The sequence below is a fragment of the Netta rufina genome (genome assembly GCF_964035555.1).
Source record: "Netta rufina genome assembly, chromosome: 3".
NCBI lineage: Eukaryota > Metazoa > Chordata > Aves > Anseriformes > Anatidae > Netta > Netta rufina.
The window spans coordinates 7,430,816-7,453,393 of NC_140125.1; the positions used below are offsets into that span (position 1 = coordinate 7,430,816).

The 22,578-nt window shown below is 44.8% G+C and overlaps 1 protein-coding gene across 5 annotated transcripts in view; it reads left to right on the forward strand.

Moving 5' to 3' along the window:
• Positions 1–13,416: 13,416 nt before the first annotated feature.
• The window catches only part of PLCB1 (phospholipase C beta 1), a 374,969-nt gene continuing 365,807 nt past the window's right edge, over positions 13,417–22,578 (forward strand). For all 5 annotated transcript variants that reach the window (XR_014618326.1, XM_084284914.1, XM_084284915.1 and 2 more), the window contains exon 1: positions 13,417–13,805. Coding sequence is in view for 4 of the 5 variants with exons in the window: in XM_084284914.1 (XP_084141040.1) it covers positions 13,707–13,805 (99 nt within the window). In the remaining variant the exon portion in view is untranslated. The remainder of the gene's footprint in view (positions 13,806–22,578) is intronic.

Genomic DNA, 22,578 nt, shown 5'->3' on the forward strand with positions numbered 1-22,578 from the left:
TTTAGGATATCCTACAAATTACCCCATCAATCATTAGATACCTTTCAGTGTATGTTGTTCTTCCAAATGCAATAAATGAATAAAAGATGGGCTGGAACTTGTCATAATAGCATTGCAGTCCTTCTACTGTTCATGTCCAATAACAGATGGTGTTCCCGTTCGTATGATTCCTATGTTGATCACAATTATGTTGAAATCATTTTTCCAAATCACTGCTCTAAAAGTTAAGTGTTGGGTTATGCCCTTCTTAAATTCTGTCATGTTTTGTCTCAGAAGTTCTTGTCATGTAATCGCTGGGACTGGTCTGACTAAGAACATTAGCTTGACTACAACATGAGCTGGATTTTTTTCTGGGTCTCTGGGGGTTATGAATTAGTGTTGCACTGTTGCTTGATACCAGTTCACATCACCTGAGGACCTTGGTTTATCTTCTAATGTGCTAACTTTAGTGGAAAAAGAGGTCTAAAGTATTACTGGGAGAAAACTTGTAGGAAATGCTGATACTCTCATCTCTTGCTTTCCTCTGAATGAAGTTTTGAAGACTCTCTGTGCTTTACATGTCAGTAGCCCTTTATTGTGCTGCATTTTTTTTTGTGTGCTCTTTCAGTATCTCTTTGGTGTTTTGCTCTTGCCATCTTCTCATCTTACAAAATGATGTGGTTTTCCCATGCTTATCAAAACGTGTTTGCCCAGATTTTCGGTCAGGTGAAGTCTCAAAACTTGGGGTAAAGCCTGATTAAACAATTGAGAAACTTGTCCTGCTGATGGAAACAAGCTCTGGTTATCCATCTTTTTTCACATTTCACAGTTCTCCTATGTAAAAAACTTGCCTGCTCTAACTGCCTGTTGACTCTCAAGGTATCCACAGCAAATGTGCATTATCTTCTGATTTTATCATGATTCGGGAAATTTTCAGCTGGGACTGATTTAGGAAAAGTATAAAGACTAACCCTTGAATAAAGCAAACGTATTTTACAAGTGCAACCTAAAAATATATGCCAGAATTATGGTACAAAGACTTTGATTGTGTGAGGAAAAAAAACTAACTCCAAGCAGCAGTGTTAGAAGCATTATTTATGAAGTATAAAAGGAATTACTGCTGTATTTTAAAAGTACACTGTAATGAGAAGGAACTTTCTTTTAAACTGATATTTTACTCTACCACTTATATTTATAATGCCATACTTGAATATGCATAGGTAACTCTTCATAAAGTTTACCTAAAAATCAATACCAAAAGGCTAGAATTATTTGAGATGTGGCAATTACTGCCTGCAAGATTATCGCTCTCTACTGAACACTTTAAGCAAGCAAATCACTGCCAAAATACTGCTGCTAGCAAGAAAGTGTGTTAAACAGGGAGTGTAAATCACAAGCTATTATGGTGTTTTTATATGGAATAGTTCACTAACGGATCACAAACTGTGGCAGTTAGACTTATAACAGGCATGTTCCTGAATTCAGACAATACTTAGGGTGTTTTACTGCGTGAGGATTTACTTGCAGATCACTGTTCTTTAATCGCTGGGCTATTTAACACATTGCTGCTGTTCAGCCTGTGAATTGTCTGCAGTGGGTGAATACTCCCACACTTCAGAGAGCGCTTGACTGCATTGCTAAATCAGGCAAATCTTTTGGCCCTAAGTCTCCAGGTTTTCATGCAGAACTGTCAGCAGGATGTATGTGAGTGCACCAGAGCTGCTTTGGCACAGCCAGGATGGGTTAGGTGGTCTCCAGGGCAGTTTAAGCTTGGCTGGCAAGACGGTAAGGACTTCAAAATCACAGAATCATAGAATGGCTTGGGTTGGAAAGGACCTTAAAGATCATCTGGTTCCAACCTCCCTGCCATGGGCAGGGACAACTACCACCAGATTAGGTTGCTCAAAGCCCCATCCAGCCTGGCTTCAGACACTTCCAGGGATGGGGCTGTATTGGGTTTACATGGATGGCAGGGTTTTGGTGCAACCTTCCCTTTACTGGCAATAGCTAAACCAGTCTCAGTGTATTCTGGATTATAGTGATTGCTGTAGGAGAAAGTGAATTCTTCCTTACTGATGTGGGGACTTCTCAGGTGGAGGGACAGACATCCAACTTCCTTCAGTGCTTCTGGCAGCACTCCGTATATACTTTGGTAGCCTTTTTGTTCCTTGTGCTGAAACATTTGGCATTTACGTAACAAACACAGAGGGGAGTGTGGCTATATTTTGCAGGCACTTCACTATTATTTTTCTATCCCAGAATTTGCTTATTTGAAATATGAAACAAATATGGAAGGCTTTTGACTCAAATGTGTGATACAGGTAAAGCCAGCTGAGCTAATCAAGGCTGGATAGTAACGTCATGGGAAATGGTTCTGAATGTAATGTAGCAATTTCTTAGTCTATGTGGGGAAGCTAATTTGTATGCCGTGGCACAGACAACGCACCTCTGTTTGCTCCTGTCTCAGACCTGGTTCGCTCTAGAGAGTCTTCACAGATTAAATAATGCAGTGTAACAAATTCACTAGAGAGCAAACAGTCTTCAGCCATGTAGCATGCCCAGTGCTGAAAGTCTGACTTCAGGAAAGGAGAGCAGCTTGGGTGTTTATTGCAGACAACTGAACACCCAAGATCAGGAACTTAGAATGAAAATATCTTCATGTATATGAGGTGCAGCAGCTCTATTACAGTTATGCAGTATCTGCAGTAGGTGCAGTACCCTTTGATAATGTTGTTTTTCATGCACAGTTGGTCTTGCATCATTTGGTATTAAGGGACCCCCTTTAAATATCGAACACTATTTTCGAGTACTGAAATCTGTCAGTAGCATTATATATTTTATGTAAAGCAATCATCCCTTTTTCATTTTCTACCTATAAAGATATTGTCTGTATTTCCCTCTCAGATTTATACCACAGACAGGTTTCTTTCTGAGTAGCTGTACATATAAAGCACCTAGCAGCAAAATGGCTTTTAAGTCATTTTTATAGCACTGTAAGGCAGTACCTTTTAATGGCCTTGCCTCAGACCATAGAAATGCTGCCATTAGAGGTGGGCTGTGGTGCTCTGTATCTGCTAGAAGGAAGGAATTCTTCAGAGGCTAGAGCTCTTCATTAGAGAACACAACTTTATATATTGAAGCAAAGATTGAACTCTTACTTGTTTTCAAAGCTTTTAGAGACATTTTATGAAGTTATGCAGAAAAGCCTTGTTATTCAATTGTTGGAGGCAGCACGGGCCAAGCTCAAACAGCTGTCAAATTTAGCATGTGCCTGCCTCAGTAGGAATGTTCTCCTTTCCCCAAAATGTCAAGGATCTCCAAATACATTTCTCAGTTACCTTAACAGGTGTCCTCAGTCACTCAAGCTTTGATTTATGATGCAAGAAAAACTTGAAGGAATACAGCATCAACTTTAGAAATGGAACATCCGTGCACTGGTATGATAAAAACTCTGCCTCCTGTGAGAGTAGCCTTCTCCTCCTCCATCTACCACCTTGCAGTACTAGAAGGCAAGGCATGCTCTTTCCTGCCAGCAAGCCTTGCTTGTGCTCTGGGGTCAGATTGACACTTGAGCAGCAGCACCCAGAACCTGAAGATGGTGCATCTCCTGTCCCTTGCAGATCTGCCGTGTGCTTCAGCCAGGTGTGCCTTCTCAGACTGATATTTGACATGCACCAATAGCCTCAGCCTGCTACATGCGTGGTTTGGGATTGATTATTTTTTAGCCAAAGGCATGAGTGAAGTGGAGCAGAACTGAGCTGAGCTTGTGCTGTGAGAAGACGTCTGGTCTCGCCTCTGTCCCACCACGCCTAGAGCTTGGCCATCTACAGGCTCCAGTTCTCCCACCAGGTCCTGAGAAGTGCAGGCCATGGGTAAGAGGTGTGGAGGAGGCAGCAGCTAACCCGTGCCCAAGGGCAGGAGGGATGAATTCTTTCCTGTTTGGGAAGTGGTGGCTAGGTGTTTCATAAATTAACAGCCTCGTAAACTGCTCTCAGCTGTGATTTATCTATTGATCCATGCTGCAGGCTGGTTCTTTAAGGGCAGCAATGAGGCAGGCAAAGCAGGTTGTAATTGGGCTTGGGGATTTAAGTGTTGCAGAGGGGCAAATCAGTGGGCATTCCGTTGGAAGTTGATTTCAAATAATTCGAGAAAATGAAGAAAACTGATGACAGCAAAAACTGTAGTTTTCTGTGAAGGCATTCAGTATGCCATCTTGCAAGCGTAACACTTTTTAGATTAATGTAAGTAGGGGTGTGTGTGCATGGACAATAGTCACATCCCCTCTTTCACATAAAGGGGAAGAGGCTTATTGGCTCCCTTTCTCATACCTCAGAAAATACCTGAAAAGGTTCTCGTATTCAACATTCTTTAAAAAATGATGTTGAGAAAATACTATACCAAGATGCCAATCCTTCTAAAAGGCGTGCACAAGATATGTTGGAAAATAAACTGCAACCTAGACTGGAACACAGTCTACTCTTTGAAACACTTTCTCTGTGGGGTAATAAACTTTATTTCTCAGATAATTACACTTTGATTAGCTTTGCTGGAAACCAGTCAGAAATGCACAGAAGTATTTTAGAGCACACAATACGCTGTCTTGCCAAAGGAGCAGGAGCTCACTGGCATTCTGCTGCCCTGCCCTCCCAGACTGCTGCACACAGCACATGCAAACCAGGGTTTTCTAAATTTTCTGAAACTTCTCAAATGCAATGCCTCCTCAGGGAGACAGTCCTACCTAGCAGGAAAAGTGAACCCAGAAGGTACTCAGGCTGGGACAGCACTGAGGAATAATGACGTGCTACAAAGTAAGGACTGAATATTTCAAGCTCATCAGCTCTTCCAACCTTGTCTAAGTCTGTGGAGATCTGCTCTCTTCAAAAGCAATCCTGGAAGGAAAGTGAGAAGACTGTGGTGCCTCTGTGGCATATCAGAAGTCAGCTGTTTGCTACCAGGGAGTGATAATGTTAGAACACTTTTGGAGAATCCTGCTGGGGATATATAGCAATCAATTGCTACTGTCTCTTTGTGGTTTGAACCTGCTATTCTCAGTGATCATGAATGTCCCAGGGTGCCCTGTGAAGCTACTTCAATGGATCTTTGTCCTTGTTCTTTTTTTCCATTTTTTTTGAGCACACACCATGAACTTTATTGCCTCCATTTAATGAAACCCCTCCCCTTCTGCATGTGTTGCCATGGCATTAACAAACTGATTGTGTTTTATATTGCCTGTTGGTGTAACTCCAGCCTTTCTATACAGCCGTCTGAGATGCACATTAAGACTCACTACAAAAAAAGCAATACTGAGTTTATCTAGCAACTTTCCTCTACAGTCACCACCATTACATTCTGAGATTCATGGTTTGTTGTTTTTGGGGGTTGCATGGCATTTTCTGTTGACTACAACATTTCTTTCCATCTTCAGACATGTAATATCTGGAATTCTTCACAGATATAAAATCAGGTATCAAAGCATTTCTAGTACAAAAATATATACATATATCCTTTGCTAATCACTGCATGGAGCGTGAGAAGAGATGCTGCATGTTATACAGCTCCTAACTGAGGCTCAGTTTGTTCTGTGGGGGAATCTGAGCATCCGCAGACATGATTTCCAACAGTCCTTCCCTCAGTGGAATGAGGTTCAGCTCTGCTGCTGCTGCAGCACTATCCTTTCAGCCCTTACTGTGCCAATGGCCTGTGTGGCTGAGGACTTCTCAAGGGAGAGACTAGAGACGGAGGGAATGGGAAGTGAAGGGTATAGCTTGGACTTTCCCTGGTGTAAGAAGGTTTTAGGTGCGGAGAGTTTCCTTCATAGAAGAGCCAAAGATGTACAGCTGATACTCGGGGCACAGAATGTGGGGATTGTGTTCCTCGCTGTCTTTCTTTCCTTTGCTACGTAAATAAAAGGTCTGACTGCTGCCACAGAATTATTGGAGGGAAATGGTTTCCTGCAAGGGAAGCAAACTGGCCCCAAACCAATGCCTCTGTCTCCACTGCCATTGTCTCTAGGTAGCATCTGAACTAATGTTCTGCAGTACTATTAGGTATTAATTACAGCTTGCAAAATGCTTATCAGGTAATACCCATGTCCCTTTTTTAGATCAGTAATTTGAGGTAGGAGGAAGCTTTTACTGATGAATAGTGATGGAGAAAGGAAGGAAGCAGGGAGACCTGACTCTTAAATACCTGCTTTACATAACATAGATCCTAGCTTTGTGCAAATAGTCACATGTTAGTATTTTGCATTTCCTGCCAAAAATACATGCACATTAATTTGCTCGTAAGAGTCTGGATTTTTAACTGGACGCAGCCTCCGTGTTAAGGGCCCCTGGAATTCCCATGTCCCACTTCTGTCTGTGAAAACCACCTCTAATGAACTAATCCCAGGAAGAAATCAGGATCTGCAACCCAATGGAAGTCAGTGAAGTAGCATGGTAGATCAGTGCTGTGCATGGTTAGGCTCTTGGATTTGTAGCTTGGGAAGCAGGACTGACACTGCTCTGGCTTTGTACTTGATGAGCTCACTGTTGAATTTTCAGTGACTTTCTTTGAAATGCCAAGCTGAAGTCGCACTTCTGTGTTGTTCCTCTGCTTTCTTTTATGCTCCTTTCCTGAACTGCTCCGCAAGGCAGCTCTGCCTTAATTCAAACGCTTCTTCAGGAATAAGTCCTATTATCTTAGTTTGATGCATATTGGAGATAGTAGCAGTGGTTAGAATCTTATTGACAGACTTGGTACCAAATCATATTAAATGCTAACCATCGATTGTTTGTATGTTAATCACAAGATCCTTCCCCCCACCCTGTGCTGCTCTGTTCATTCTTGTTATTGCATCATATCCAAAACATCTGTTGTTATCAGTGCTGTGAGGCATGTAGGAGAGCAGAGAAACAGTACTTGATTAGCTTTCTTGGAAATCTGGGCTCAGTCCTCAGCTTGTCTAAGACTTCTTGTAAGATTGTGGTCTCTTAGGGGAGTGATAATACTCGCTCTGAGCACGCTTCCTTTCTTTATGTCACTGATTTAGACAGGAACAAACAGCCCTTGTCCAAAGAGCTGACTGTGTATGTGCAAAGTATGGTTATACTGATGACTGAATTCTTGGTGCATTACAAGATTATAAACAGGTTAACATATTCTTGGCACTGCAAAGCAAACAATGCCTATTGCTCTTGTTTTTTTTTTTTTTTTTTTCTCCTGTTGAATAAAGAAGAAAAAGTGGTTTCTTTAGTTGGCATTTAGATTCAGTTTAATTTTGTAAGCACAGAGTCTTCTTGCAGATGATCTATGAAATACTGGCAACGCTGGTGGTGGGAATATTAATTCAAATCAGTGCATGTGCCAGATATTCCCTATGACTACTGCGAATCTCCATGTTTACAGAAGTCAAGAGGTATTCTTTATTATACTCAATGATGGTCACTTTAAGCTTGGGTTTGCTCACGGTTCTGTATCTGCTGGCTTCTCTGAAACCTGAGATTCAGTAATAATTGCTCTTTCTTATTTGAAATTATATGTCATGGCCTTTATATATTTACAAGACTACTGGGAAAATGAATGTTGAATACTAAATTAATCATCAGTTGCATAATCTTATACAAAGATAATTGTAAGATAACTTATTTGCTTTCAGGGGGCCTGTTTGGAACTCCCATCAAAGCTGATGGAATGTCTTCAACCAACATTTCAGTGGTCCCTTTCAGTTTTACCTGTTAGTCCTCTTCATTTCTGTTTTCCTGGAACAAAATAACTTTGGTTATTGTGGAGCTTAACGTCTGGTGTCACATTTGAGGAGAAAATGGGAGTAAGGGCATCCGTGCTGTTTGCTGGTCACTGCTGTGGAATAGACACGTTGGCTGTTTCCTTCTCCTGTTAGCTATGTTTTGCTTGTGAATATCATGAGGTTGTCTGTGCTCTTCTTTTAAAAAGGCATTTTTCCTCTTCTGTTTAACCTCCTGCCTTTCTTTGACAATGGCTTTATGCTTCTAACAATGTCTTCTAGTTGGGAGGTTGGTAAATGTTGTTTGATTGCTCAGCAGGCATCCTGTTAGAGCAGATTGCCTCCCAGACAGCCAACTGCTGACATCACAGACTCATAAAATCATCACCATGGAGTAGCCTGGGTTAGAAGGGACCGTAAGGACCATCCAGTTCCAACCCCACTAGATGCCACCCACTAGATCAGGTTGCCCAGGGCCTTGTCCAACTGAGTTTTGAACACCTCCAGGGATGGGGCATCCACAGCTTCTCTGGGCAACCTGTTCCAGTGCCTCACCACCCTGAGTAAAGAATTGCCTGCTAACCTCTAATCTAAATCTCTCCTCTTTGAGATTAAAACCCTTGTCCTATCTGTCCATGTAAAAAGTCACTCTCCATCTTTTTTAGAAGCATCCTTTAAATATTATTTTATTTTTGCAATGAAGAGTTACAATTCATTTTAATATTATGGTTCAAGGTTTACATCACAAGACAATTGCTCCAAGCCTTAGAAATACAGTTTTGGAGCAACTGTTTTCAACTACGTAAATGGTGTTCTGGTGCTTTGTGACTAATGTTTCGTCAGTCGTGGAATTTCACCCTTTACAACTGCAAGTTCTGTAAAATAGCCAGGATGGGAATGAGAAGTGTGTGATTCAGAATAGTGTATTGTCAGAATAGTTCTGAGAAGGGAATACAGAAGGAATGTTAGTGGACTACAGCAAGGCGTAACATTTTAAACGAGCTGCTTAACATCAAGATAAGGCGCATCATCAAAATCTTTTTGGCTGGATCTGAGAAGTATCAAAAGTCATAAAAGCACTTGTGAAATCTAAAATAACCTTGGAAATGTATCAAATTGCTGACATCAACACATTTTTTCTCCTTAACTTTATATCCTCTGAAATAATTATAAAACCCTTTCTATCAAGCTTGGTTTTAAAGCTACTTAAACTCATTCTATGGGTGGTATCTAGAAATTCAGGGTGTGTGTACGCTAGGCTTCTTCCCTTTAGGAATTTAAGTTGAAATGGGTAATAGTCATCTACAAGGACCTGATTTGAATTTATGGAAAGAAGTCTGGGGCAGATCTGAGACCATAATTCAGTTTTCTGGGCTCATAATCTTGCATCCTATCTAAAGACATCAGGCAGTGGGCAGGGCTGCAGTGTTGTCCTGAGGCATCACTGGGCCAGGGACTGACAGCCCCAAGCTGAGATGAAATGGGGTCCTGGGCCATGGGCAGGGCTGGGGACAGACCCCAGGGGTCAGGGCTGTTAGAGCCTGTTGGTGCTCTCAGGGGCCTGGCAGGGTGAGACAGTAAGAAAAGTTTGAGTAAAAGGTAAATGTTTCCACGCCTATCCATTTCAGCTTCTGGCTGTGTATGAAATGTACGTGTGAACAGGACTCACATGGAGCCCTGCTAATTGCTGCAGTACAGAACTAATCCTACCATGCTGCGAGAAGTCCTGGTGGAGGAGCTCGCAGGTGCCAGTGGGTGAGAAATTCTGCTGGGTGGTGTCCTCTGCCCAAGCCAGCAGGGTTTGTTCTTCCTCATACGCGGCGGTGTACGAAGGATTGCGGATGGCTTCCTGTGGCACGGTGATCCGCAGGTGCCAGCTGTGCACCAGGCCAAGCCACCCAGGGTAAAATACGGTCCCAGTGAGTGTAACAGGGAGTTAGGTCACTCCATGTACACAAAGACACTGGCTGTCATAAATAATTCCAAACACCATGCATCATAACATCTTACCCTCCCAGGATTTTAAAGACATCTTGTGATGCTGATGTGAAGAAAAAAATGATTTTGACAAGAAATGGACTTTTGTGTAAGCTCTCCCCCTCCCCTTCCAATTTTCTTTCCGTGCAGCAGCTGCTGTTGCCAGGCTGTCTTTGTTGCTATGGTGGTGTTTTGTGTGCCAGAATTTGATATTCACTCTCGGAGAGTCACCTGATTGAGTGGCTGTGCCACATAAGTTATCAGTTTCACTCATGAAGATAAAGGATGTATCAGACTGCTGATGTTCTGTGTGTATGACATCAAGTAAATGAATCAAATTAAGTACAAGCATATTCCACTGGCCGTGAGTTTATGGAGTGACAATTTCACAGGTAAACTCTTTTAGTAAATGAGTGACTTAAAAAAAAAAAAATTCTCTCTCAGGACTATTACCTTCAGTAGGTTTCATTTTTTGATGTGACAGTCATGTATGAGGCAGTTTCACTACACCTTGCACTGTTTGTCTCTCAGAGGTTAGATTTGAGCTCTGCTGCCTACATAAGTTAAACGGTGCTTCTCTCAGAACGACTGCTTTTACCAGAGATGTAGGGTCACAATTTCTATATTTCTTTTCGGGGGAGTTGTTCTGTAGAAGTTAATGATTCTGCTCCCACTGATAATTAAGGTATAATTTGGCCCAATTTAAAATGCAATTAGGATGATATACTTTTGTTGAATCCGAGTTCATATTTAATCCCAAATCCTGCAAACACTGCCACTTCTGTTTAACTCTTCGTATGTCAGGCGTACCGGTGCATTTAAGCATTTTTGAGGCTGAGGCCACTGCTTCTTTTAACAATACAGACTTACACCAATAGACTCAGGACAGCAAATGGCACTGAGATATTTCATGTATATTTCTTTGAAATCAGTATTAAAAGACTATATTTTAATGCATTTCTCCTATCACCTCATGATACTGTTCTTTCAGGAGAGCTTTCTCTGCATCTTCATCTGACCTGGCTTTGATCAATGCCACCTATTATTTAAATCAGCTGTATCTCCTTTCTCCTATTTGTCTACCTGCATTTCCACGTGGGAATACAAACATACTGGGTATTCAGCTTATTCCTCTGGAAGTGAAATATTGCTCCCAAAGTATGCCATATAGTAACAGTGATTCACAGGCATATTGCGTTCTAGTGACTTGTTCACACGAGACAACCATTGCACTGTCCAGGCTGAGATTTTGGAACCTGCAAAAAGAAAACCATTCAGAAGCCAATACCTGCAGCAACGTAAGACCAGAGTGTATCACATCTGATAGGTAAAATTTTCAACAACTACCTGGATAAGCTCCCTGCAAGTTTATTTTTAACAGTACATCTTTTAATTCCATGGAACTAAAAGGGCTGAGTCAAGGAGAAACAGAAGATAGGCGTAATGCTAGGTATTTAGTGAGGCTTACTGCGCACTTGGATAAAAGGTGTCTGGTTTTTCTTTTGCCTGACTTAGTCCCATCATCTAATGATAAGATAACCGTACTCTTTCTGGGTGCAGTGATCCTGCTGAGCATAGCCTGTTTCCAGGTCACTGATGCCATGCCTTGTGGAAGAAGCTTGAATTTAGATGTGCTTTGAATGTGTTTGCCATATGTACCAGGAAAGGTATTTGGAGCTGGAGCAGGGGCTAGCTGCGCAACAGTGTAACACATAAGCTGTCTGGGTTGCCTAAATTCCCACTGATTTCACTGAGCCCAGGATTTCAGCAAACACTGAATCATAAGCACTTTCCAGAATTGATGTTTAATAGGCACAGTCATAGTGCCATTTCCTTTTGTGCTTCTTCCTCCTTTTGATGCACAATCCATTAGCTATCTGCCATACAAAAGGCATGTTTCACTTCGGCCAAATACCATGGTCCGGTACATTTCATCAGATTAAAACAGTTAAGTCTGAAAAGCCACAAAACTCCTCCAAACAACACCTCATATCTGAAATATCACCCACAAGTATCAGATCTTGTACTGATCTATAGGGTCAGCTCCTACGTGGTCAGACTAATGGCTTCCCAGGGCTCTGTGCTATCATCAGGAATCAGGAGGTATCATTGTGAATTGTAATTGTTTTTTTTTCCTGACAGTTTAAAGAAGTCCTAGGCCAAGCAAAAACGTATTATGGGCTTGTTGAGAAAACGGCCAGAGGTGCCCCAGTCACTGGTAGTTTTATGTTTTCCAGACAGTTGAATTTGGCAGACTCCTATGAAGAGAACTGCTTAAGTGATCATGGATAAGTACGGTAGGATCTGGGCTCTTTGCTCTTATTTTCTGTGGGATTTTAATATTTTGTTTTCATTCTTCAGTATACTATACACTGGGATGAAAGGGCAGATGTGAGCACGGTACTGAAAAGTTCCCCCCCATACCCCCATCATAAAGAGAGCAATCCTGTACCCACATCAGTGCATTCAACCCCAGAGTTTGTTATTGTTTAAATCCTGGCAAATCAGTGGGAAATGGAGCACAGCAGGGAGGGAGCAGACTTGCAGCCTGGCTGACACGGCACCCCTATTTGCATGGAAGGTTGATAAGAATAAAACACCGAACAAATGGCTTGATTGGCCCCAGAGTGTGCATGCTGCCTGCGCAGGCTGTTGTGGAGTGGATTCAGCTCCTGCTAAAGGCAATGAAAAGTTTCTTGGTGAAGTGAAAGAAGTTGGCAGAGGACCAGCAAGCTTTAACAACCCTGTAACTAACAGTAAGAGCAAATCCGGAGTCCAGTGTGCCAGTTTTGTAGCTTTTTTTGTTGTTGTGTTTGTTGTTGTTGTTGTTTTTTGTTTGTTTGTTTTTTGAAGTCACCTTAGCATATTTTGGAAGTCACTATAGCATATATATTTTTACCTGGTAACCTTCTGAAACATCATTCCCCTAAAACAAAATCAATTTTTCTTTGAAGTCATTCTTTTACATCATTTGCTTTGTCCTTGGTAGAAGTTTGGCCTTCTGCCCTTAACTTGTAAGGGTCAACTGGAAACCTTTACAGGGAAATCAGAAGTCTCCTGTGCTGTGTCATCTGATGCTTCATCTCCACCGTGGCTGCACGAGGAGTCTAGGGGAGAGAAGGCCGTTTCTGGCACACGTGTGGCTTTGTTCTTCTCAAATCTTTCCTATAAAACCTCGGATTGAGGATTTTGGTGGGTGAAAGGAGACTTTACCAGTGTTGTTTTCTGTGTGAAGCACACCTAAACCGAGTTAAGGAATGCTGAGGAAGCGGCGAGCTTTGGGAAAGCAATTTCTGCGCATTTAAAGCACCAAGCTTTGCTGGGAAGCGCATGCACCTTTTCCTTAGACTCTCCCCTCCTTCGCTGTCCCACTCACCGCTCTGCAGGCCGGGTGTTGTATTTCCCTTCTGCACAGCAGCGTGCCGCGACAATTTCCCAGAGCAGCCCTCACCTTCCCCTGCGCTCACCCCTTCCGCAGCCCGACCTCGCCGAGGGGCACCTCACCTTGCCCCTCACCCTCCCCGGCCCCCCTTGGGGCGCCCCGGCCCCTTTTAGCGCTGCTGCAGGGGGCGGCAGCGGGCGCCGTGCCCAGCCCCGGGGGGCGCTGCCCGTGGCCGCGCTGCCCGTGGCCGCCGCCAGGTGGAGCCGCGGGGCCGCGCCCGGCAGCAGCAGCAGCAGGAGGAGGAGGAGGAGGAGGAGGAGGAGGAGGAGGAAGGAGGAGGAGGGGCGGGCGGGGAGCGGGCAGCGCCGTGCCCCTGCCGAGCGGCTGCGAGCGGGCGCAGGGCCGTATATAGGGGATGTGCCGCCGCGTATAGGGGATGCGCCGCCGCGGGGCTCGCCCTGCCCGCCGCCGCCTCGCCGCCTCCCCCCTCGGCCGGCACCGCTGAAGCCGCCCGGCCGCTGCCCTGCCCTGCCCTGCTCTGCCCGCAGCCAGCCGCGGCTCCCGGCCTCGCTTCCCCTTCAGCCCCTTCCCGGCCGCTCGCCCCAAGCTCCTCGGCTCCGGGCCGGGCGCGTCCATGCGGGGCAGATGGCCGGGGCACAGCCCGGCGTGCACGCTCTGCAGCTCAAGCCCGTCTGCGTCTCCGAAGCGCTGAAGAAAGGCGTCAAATTCGTCAAGTGGGACGATGTGAGTATAGCTGCCCGCCCGGGGAGGGGGGCTCCGCCACGCCTGGGGGGCTCGGGAGCAGCCGGGGAGCCCGGCACGGCTTGGGGCAGAGCCCAGCAGGGTCGCCCGGCGGGCAGGTGGCCGCTGGGGCAGCGTCGGTGACACCGCCTGGGCTGTGCCGGGCCGGGGGTGCTGCTGCAGCGCCAGCCCCGGGCGGCCAAACTTTCTCCCAAGACCGGAGTCGCCCCCGCGCTCGCTTCGCCCGTAGGAGCCGTGCTTCGGCTGGCTGCTGGCGCTGTGCCGCCTCCCTCCTGCCAGCCTGCTCGGCTCCATCCCCGTGGCTCTAACGCGGCTGTTTCAACCTGTTCCCCGGCTCTTGCTCCGGCTCTCCTTTCCTTCTCCCTGCCTCTCTCTGTCCTGTCCTGGTGGCTGCTGTCCCTCGCGTTGTTTTCCCGCAGCCCGGCGGGGTTGCCGAGCCCCGGGCACGCTGTCCCTCGGCTCCCCGCTCCCTCTCATCTTCCTTCCTTTGCGGAAGGCACTCTCCTTCCTTGGCTGGCGAGGACACGAGACTCGCCTCAGAATCCCCCCCTGCTTTCTCCTTGCCACTTGCTGCTTCCCGACACTTTGCCAAGCGTTGCCCCAGGCAGCAGAGGAGCATGGCTTTGGCTTCACCTTCGCGGGCAGGCTGTTCCCAGGACCGTGTCAGAGGAAGGCAGCACAAAGCTGAGCTTTCTCTGCTAGCTGCCTTTTTGTCAGACCGTGAAAGTACAAACGCTGTGTGGGAGAGAAGGAGAGCAGGCAGGACGGCTGGCTTTGGTCTCGCAGCATCGTGCCTCCAGCGTGACATGGGGTGTTTGTGCCCTGGCTGTGCGCGGAGGGCCGGGTGCCCCACGGGGCTGGCACTGGGGGGGCTGGCACTGGGTGGGCTGCGGACAGAGGGGCTAGAGCTGTGGCAGGGCAGCGGCTGGGAAAGAAGGTGGGTGTGCTGGGCAGTTTGAGCCTCAGGAGAGCCGTGAGGATAACTTGTTTTGAGAGTCTTAACACAGCTCTTGGGTATTTCTGCTGTGCTAAGGACGCGCACAGCAACAACTGGCGGGAGGGAGAAGGAGCAGTTCATGTGTCTGACAACTGTTCTTGTCCTGCTACGTGTCGCTGCTTTGCCATTGCTCTCAGCCTGTCCAGCAGCCAAATGTGTGAGCCTGACCTCTATAAACCTGTGATAAAGGCTCTCAAGGAGGGAAAGAACACTAAAAAAAAAACCACAAACTGATCCAACTGTGGTGTGGAATGTTATTTACAATAAGGAGCTAATACCTTTCTAATAAACCGAGCAACCTGACCTTGTCCACAGCAATAAACAGTGGCTTGACACAGGTTATGATTGATCTGAAGATAGATGGAGCTAAGCTTGAATCACTTGCCTGATAGTCAGAGAATGTTTTCCTTCAGTTTCTTTCATCAGTGTAGTACAATGTAATCTTAGCCTTGGCATTGCAGTTATTGTTTTAGTTTGGTAAGCTACCATGAAATGTACGCAGATAGATCCAGAGGTCAAGTCAATGGTGTAATTTCAGTCTCCAGACCAAGAGTCCAAGCAATTAGGCAACAATTCAAATGATTTAAGTGCTATTTCCATGCAGTATACTGTACATGTGGCATTTGAAGGAGGTGTTCTCCGTGCACAGTGGATGTTCAGTGGCTAATCTGTCTGCTATAGACTTAAATGGAAGATCTTCAATTTTAAACAGAAAGGCTGCCATAATAAAATAGAGCTAAAATCTAGCAAAAGATACGAGATTCAGGTTAGAGGTGATACTGAGCGATACGCGGGTGTTACCTGGAAAGTGTGTCTGAGAGTCCTGGTGTGTTTAGTGAGTGTTTTTGTGAGCAAATTTAGCAGTCTTGTGGAAGTTGTTGTGTATGGAGCCACACCTGTGTGAGGAACAACACCAGCGGTACCTGACTGCTGACCACACACCGTGTGTATGCACGTTGCCCTTCCTGCCCTTAACGTTTCTTCTCAGCAGTGGAAGCCCAACAAAATCAAAAGTTTCAGTGGAAATTCACCTCCTTCCTTTGGCACTCTGGCCATCAGGAGGTCTTCAGACCGATGCATGTTCAGTGACTGTGGGTATTTGTCACTGAGTAGCCAATAACCACTTCAGAGTATTTGCTTTCTATCAATTAATCTGCTCCAAGGGTTTTTAAAAATGGTGATCATTAATCTGAACCTCTGTGCTCTGTCGTGTAAATACACGCGCACAGGCTCTCAGTGAAACAATGGGCTGTAATGAGAAATAGTAAACTACAAAATATGACAGTAACATGGAATTGGCCGTAATGAGTGCTTTGGATCTGCTGCACTAACGGGGCTGTGCGGAGAGGCTGGGCTCACGCTGGTGTTGATTATGCACCAATTTGGTCTGTTCTCTGGCTGAGTAACAACTGGAGCTCGGGATGTCTGCACTGCCCGTGCATCAGGGCAGCATTCATTCCTCTCGCAGGCATACCGTTTTGGTACGCTGTCCTGCTGTTTTGTTCTGCAGTTTAAAGATGGCTCTATTGGCTCGTCTTCACGTCTCGTAAGGCAAAGGAGAGTTTGCAGTGAATTCTGAGAACTTGCACCAAGTTCCAGCCCCGAGCGAAATTTTTTCAGCTGAGTTATAAACTACTGAAAAGTAGTGCTTTTTTTTTTTTTTTTTTCTTTTAATGGGAATGCAGAAAGGATTTTAACCAGGGCATGAAAGGCGTGTAAGGAATTTCATGGTGTGTAGAGTAATAGTCATTAAAGAATGCGTTCGGCATCCTTCAGCAGGATGCTGCAGTGTGCTGCGCAGGACGCGTCTGACAAAGGCAGCAGCGGTACAGGCTTCCAAACAGCCCCAGCCCTGCACTCACCATCCCGTGCTTCCAGCAGCTCTGTGCCTAATTGATAACTGCGAAGCTGCTAATAGGCAGATGTGGTACTGGCACTGTTATACGGGCCTCCTCTCTGAGGAGCAGCGGGGAAGTGTGCTACATATTGCATTGGGATCTCCTCCAGTGCCCGCATCCCCTCCCGCCCCCCGAGGTGTGATTGATAATCCGGTTTGAAGGAGAAAAGCCTTGCCTGAGCTGTGCCGAGATCTTGGCAGAGGAGAGGAAGAGGTTACATCAAGCACTTAAGATCAAATGCAGGCAGGTGGAAGGCAGGCAGCTCGGGAGCCCTGAAATTCCATTTCCTCCGCAGACCGTTTTCAGTTTCTAAATTGTAAAAGCATTAGGGTCAATTAAAAAGTTCCGGTTTTGCAATTCAAGTCACACTTCTGTGCATTGGGGTCGGCTACAATGGCACATGTTCAGCCATCCCATGCTTACCTAGAGGCTTTTCACCAGTTCAGTTTGGGATCAGGATGCAAAGCACTGAAATCAAGCCGATGGTCGTTATTTCCCTGGTACTTTGTTTTTCTCGCACTGTTTCTGTTTTAGTCTACAGCAGTCTTACAGTCAGCAAACCAAATTCAGAATTAATTCTTGTTTTTGATATCTGGACCGGGTTCACAAGGCACCGGACAGAAATAGCTGGAGTTTGAGTGAGCGAAGGACCAAAATGACCAGTTGCATAGATGGGGGGGGTTGTGGATGCATGTGCGTGTGTGCCTGCTTTATGGTGCCGGTTTGCTGAGCTTCTTCAAGTCCTGTTTCTTCATGCTGCCTCGAGTTGGGATTTTACAACCACTTCTTTACTGCTGTGAAGAGACTGAGTCTCCTAAGCCCTGGTCTGGTTGTGAACAGATGTGCTCTGTCATTCCTAGAGAGAAGTGACATCTCTGAGAGAGGGAGAGCTGACTCGAGCCACTCAGCTGTACTGAAACCCAGGGCTGTAGCAGCTCTTCCTGATGAGCTTTAAAACAGTTTGAAAATAAATAAAAAAGGATGCATTCAAATGTATGGGTGAAGCTTTTCTGGAGGGGGCTGAGTTTAACATAGGAAAATATGTTGCTAGCTGAGGACATCAATGAACCCTGAGTATAAAGGAGGTTCCTTCTTAAAGAAAGACTTCCCTCAGCACTGAGCTGGAGTCTGAAGGGGCTGAGACCTGCCTCTGCCTCTTTTTTTCTTTTTTTTTTTTTTTTTCTTACTTTATTTTCCTTTGGCCTGCAGTGGGAACAAGGTAGACATAGCAGAGTTAACAAATAGTGCACCAGCTAGAGCACAGCTGAACTGGTGTTTTCTAAGAGCGGTAATTGGCATACTGAAGCAAGTTAATTTGATGGTGTATTTTCAAAAATAGGTTTGCTTTCAGTTCTTGCTTAAAGGCTTTCTCGTCTTCCCTAGTGATAATATGTACTTTACATAAAGAATTTGACTGCTTGCTCTGTGACTTGTGCTATTTACTTCTACTTGCAAGTTAACGATACCGGTAAGGTAATGTAGCAACGCCTAAGGTGAGGGACATGATTCCTTTTTTATTACTATTATTTTAAAGGAACCTTTAGTTACTGAAACTAAACTACTGACTGGTAGGATTGTTTAGTGGATACAGCACCAGGTATTCCAGGGAGAAACAAAAATGAGCCCAGGTCTTTTAAATTCTGTTCTAATGCCTTCTGTCTCTTAGAGCCCCCTTCTTTATCTTGATGTTTTTTTGAGTTCAGACGAGTGCTATGCAGAGTTCTCAGGCTTCTCTACTTAGTTACAGGCTCTTAGAAGTTATCAAGAGTGTGAGGTACATCCCCTTTAAGCTTTCAAGTAAATGCAACATCCAAGTATCATTATGGATAAGCAGAGATCAAACAACAGCAACAAAAGACCGGAAATGTTGAGAAGCGGTTTAAGATGCTGATGCCCGTGCAGCTTGTTTTCCCATCCTCCTGCATTTCTCTAAACTCTGCACGAGTCTGTCACTACAGGGTAGTACTGGGGCTGTGAAAAATGAGCAACCATTGTTCTGTGTGTATGAAACTAGAACAATAAACTGAAAACAGTTTATTTTTTTTTTTCCTGAATGTTTTCAGTCTGGAGGGAAGAAGTTAGTCAAATGTTTTAGAGTTTCTGTTTTTTTTTTTTTTTTTTTTTCCTTTCTTTCTTTGTGTAGTAAACAAACAACAGCTCCATGCTATATGAAAGTATTTAACCTAAACAAATAGAAGTTGTGGTTTGGGTCTCTTGCAACATAAACAAGTTATCAGATTGAGTTTAAAATTTCTCAACATTTAACATTTGCTAAAGGGGAAAGCCCGAAGTTAGCTCCGTCCCCTGCAGAGTGGTGAGATGTGTGCCTCCGAAGAACTGGGGAAGACTTCACGTGGTTCAAGTTGCAGATAACATCTGTTATGGTAGCCTCTGAGCGCCTGGAGCCTTAGATACTGAAGAAAGTGGAAATCAGAACACGTCTCTTTTAAGTAAATAAGAATCCTGCATGGAAGGGAAGTGAACAGTGCGCTGAGGTTGTGTACTGTATGGACTCTTCTCCCTAGTGTTTGAGTGCTGCAAGTGCTGCAAGCCTTTTATTTTTTTATTTTTTTTTATTTTTTATTTTTATAAAAAGCTGTGGTGAAGTAGAGTTAACTTTAATCGTTACAGAGTCTTTTATCTATTATAAAGGAAATGCTTCATAAGCACCTCTTAATTTATTTTCACAAGACCCATTAGATGACAAAATGTGTTCCCTATTGTACTGTTGCAGGTCCAAAAAAAGAGACCAACATTAAAAACTCCTAATTTTTAATCCGTGATTAGATACATTGGACCCAATTTTCTGACTGCGTAGCACCACACAGTCAGATGTTCAGAATGAGTCCCTAGTGACTGCAGATGACTGATTTGGGCTCAGCATATCTAAAACTTAGATAATGAAATGTGGAAATAGAATTCTGGTTTTCCCTTAAAATCAGAATACAGCAGTCACGCCGATGAGCAGTTTGGTTTAAATGATTTGCTCAGCATCACAGAGCTATCTGGCAGAGATGATAGCTTCCCAGTTGGCGTTTGGCTACATACATTTCTTTATTCCTTCCTTCTTCACTGCATAATTTGCAGCGTCTACAACAAATGAGGGCTCACACACACAACTGGAAGCTACGTGAAATAAGGCTGTAATTAACCTAAGATCGTGGATGTCCTGAAAGAGGCAGGGGCAGTCTGCTTCTGAGAAACAAATCCTGCTTGAAGTAGCTCTTTTAAACTTGCAGGAAGTTAGCCTTAATTACCGGAATGATGACTTCTGTCATGTGGTGCCGTCAGCGAAGTTGCTCCAGGGTTTAACCACTCTAATGGTGAAGAATATTTCCCTGCATGTTCCTGTGCAACAAGTGGGATTTCAGTTTACAGGTCCCAACTTTTACTTTTAGTCCTGCATCCAGTCCCAATCCTATTTGGCCCTCAGTCCCGATTCTGATTTCCTCTCCTGCTTCCAACCTCCAGCGCTCTTGCAGTGTCTCCAGCCTTCCCTTTTGGCAATCTGTTCCTTTACAAGCAAACCAGGGGACGGACAGTTTCTCCTTGTCCTTTGTAGTTCAGCTGTTGGACTAAAGAAATTCATAGCGCTAATTGCTTGCGTAATCCTGTTTAGTTCCAGTCTGAGTGTGCCCAGTGTATTATGGAAGTTAGAAGCTAATCTATTTGCTGAACACATGTGAACTATGGTTTTGCTATCCCTTCTTTCCTCTTCCTCTCCTCAATCCTGCAATCCCCATGCATTGTGGGGTGGCAAGAAAACTCCATTCAGGGACTCTTCTCACACCTTCCATGCAGCTTTTACACCCTTGCTCAACCAGAGTTCAAGCCCATTCTCCAAGGTGAAAGGAAAGCTGCAGAATACTTGCTTCTGCCAGAAACAACCTCTATTTCTTAGCGTTGGGTTTGGAAGCAGTTTGGCAGAAACTTTCCAGGAGAAGGTTCAAGCACATGAAATGCTGCTGTGAGTAAAAAGTATTCAGGTTATTATTTGGGGATGTGAAGAGGCCTCTGAAAATCTGAGGCAAAAGCAGGCAATGGACAGGGTTTATAAGGCAGAGCTGTGAGCCCACCTGTAGGAAGAGCTGATCAGAAAGGCTGGTCTCCTGTTCTTTTAAAAGTCTGTAGGTATGGATTGTGACTGCTGCTGTTTATCACAGAATCACAGAATTTCTAGGTTGGAAGAGACCTCAAGATCATCGAGTCCAACCTCTGACCTAACGCTAACAGTCCCCACTAAACCATATCCCTAAGTTCTACATCTAAACATCTTTTAAAGACTTCCAGGGATGGTGACTCCACCACTTCCCTGGGCAGCCTGTTCCAATGTCTAACAACCCGTTCGGTAAAGAAGTTCTTCTTAAGATCCAACCTAAAACTCCCCTGGCGCAACTTTAGCCCATTCCCCCTCGTCCTGTCACCAGGCACGTGGGAGAACAGGCCAACCCCCACCTCGCTACAGCCTCCCTTGAGGTACCCATAGAGAGCAATAAGGTCGCCCCTGAGCCTCCTCTTCTCCAGGCTGAACAAGCCCAGCTCCCTCAGCCGCTCCTCGTAGGACTTGTTCTCCAGGCCCCTCACCAGCTTCGTCGCCCTTCTCTGCACCCGCTCAAGCACCTCGATGTCCTTCTTGTAGCAAGGGGCCCAACATCATTAGTAACATCATCAGTATCTGTCTGCTTTATAAAAACACAGGCTCACCTGACTTGTGATCTTGCAGTTGACAAGGTACGTGTAGAACTTTGCTCCCTTGTAAACCACTTCTAAGATCCATTAGAAGCTTCCCATTTATCATGGGATTGATCCAGTATCTGCAACACAGGTACAGTAGTGACGTTCTCTGATCGTTTTAACACCGATTTTTCTTGACACAAAACGTGGTGGTGATAGTATACACCTTTGCCTTAGCACATAATGAAGGACAGGGAGTTCTTGGTTGGTAATATTAAAATAGAGGTGGCAGCTTTTGCTGGCTGATTTGGGATCTAGCTTAGGAGGCCTACACCTAACATTAGACCTTGCAGTAGTTACATACACTTACGTGTACGTTTGCACATTCATCTCCTATGGCTGTGTTCTGCTGTGCCTGGCAGCTAAGTATCCCAGGGTTCTCGGTGGCACTTTGTGGGAATAAATTTGAAACCTCTTTGTTTAAAAGTATAAAAGAGGATGTTGCTATTGCAGGGTCTGAGGTTGTGCTGGCAATTAGAAGGCAAATGAATGGAATATGTATAGACCAAACCACATCACTGATTTGAGGCTGTGAAATTGGAGGAAAGTAGAGAATTGGCCCAAAGTCAAGAAATAAAAGGTAGAGGGCCTTTAAAGGTCAAATTAAAAGCTCTCTTTAAAAAAAAAAAAATCACTCAAGTTCAGATGTGTGTGTGCTATGAAGCCTGTCGGAATAGGACCACTCGGCCTTTCTGTTCAAGGATTTTGCAGTGCCATCAGTCAGAAACCAAGCCCCTGCTTGGCAGGAGCACCCAGGGGTGGCTCTTAAAAAACAACTGAGAAGTCACTGACGTTTTCACTGCTTGTGACACCCTGCTTCTCTATTCTTCTCCCCTGCCTGACCACCATTGATTCTTTCTTTGGTCACCACTCCTGCTTCTTTCTTTATACACTTGGAAGTGTCTTACGAATCTGGGGCCCCTATGCAAAGGGCTTCTTGCTTTGTAGCCCTCCAGAGGATCTGTGCCCTTTCTAGACGCATAAATGTGTGCTAATTTCCCAAACTGACAGTTTTAGGGATGTACAACACTACCTTCTTTTTTCTTCCTTTTCATCTGTTTTATTTTTGTGTTCTGGATCTGAACAGGTTAGGGGAGAAATGAACCTCTGCTCCTTATATGTTTGT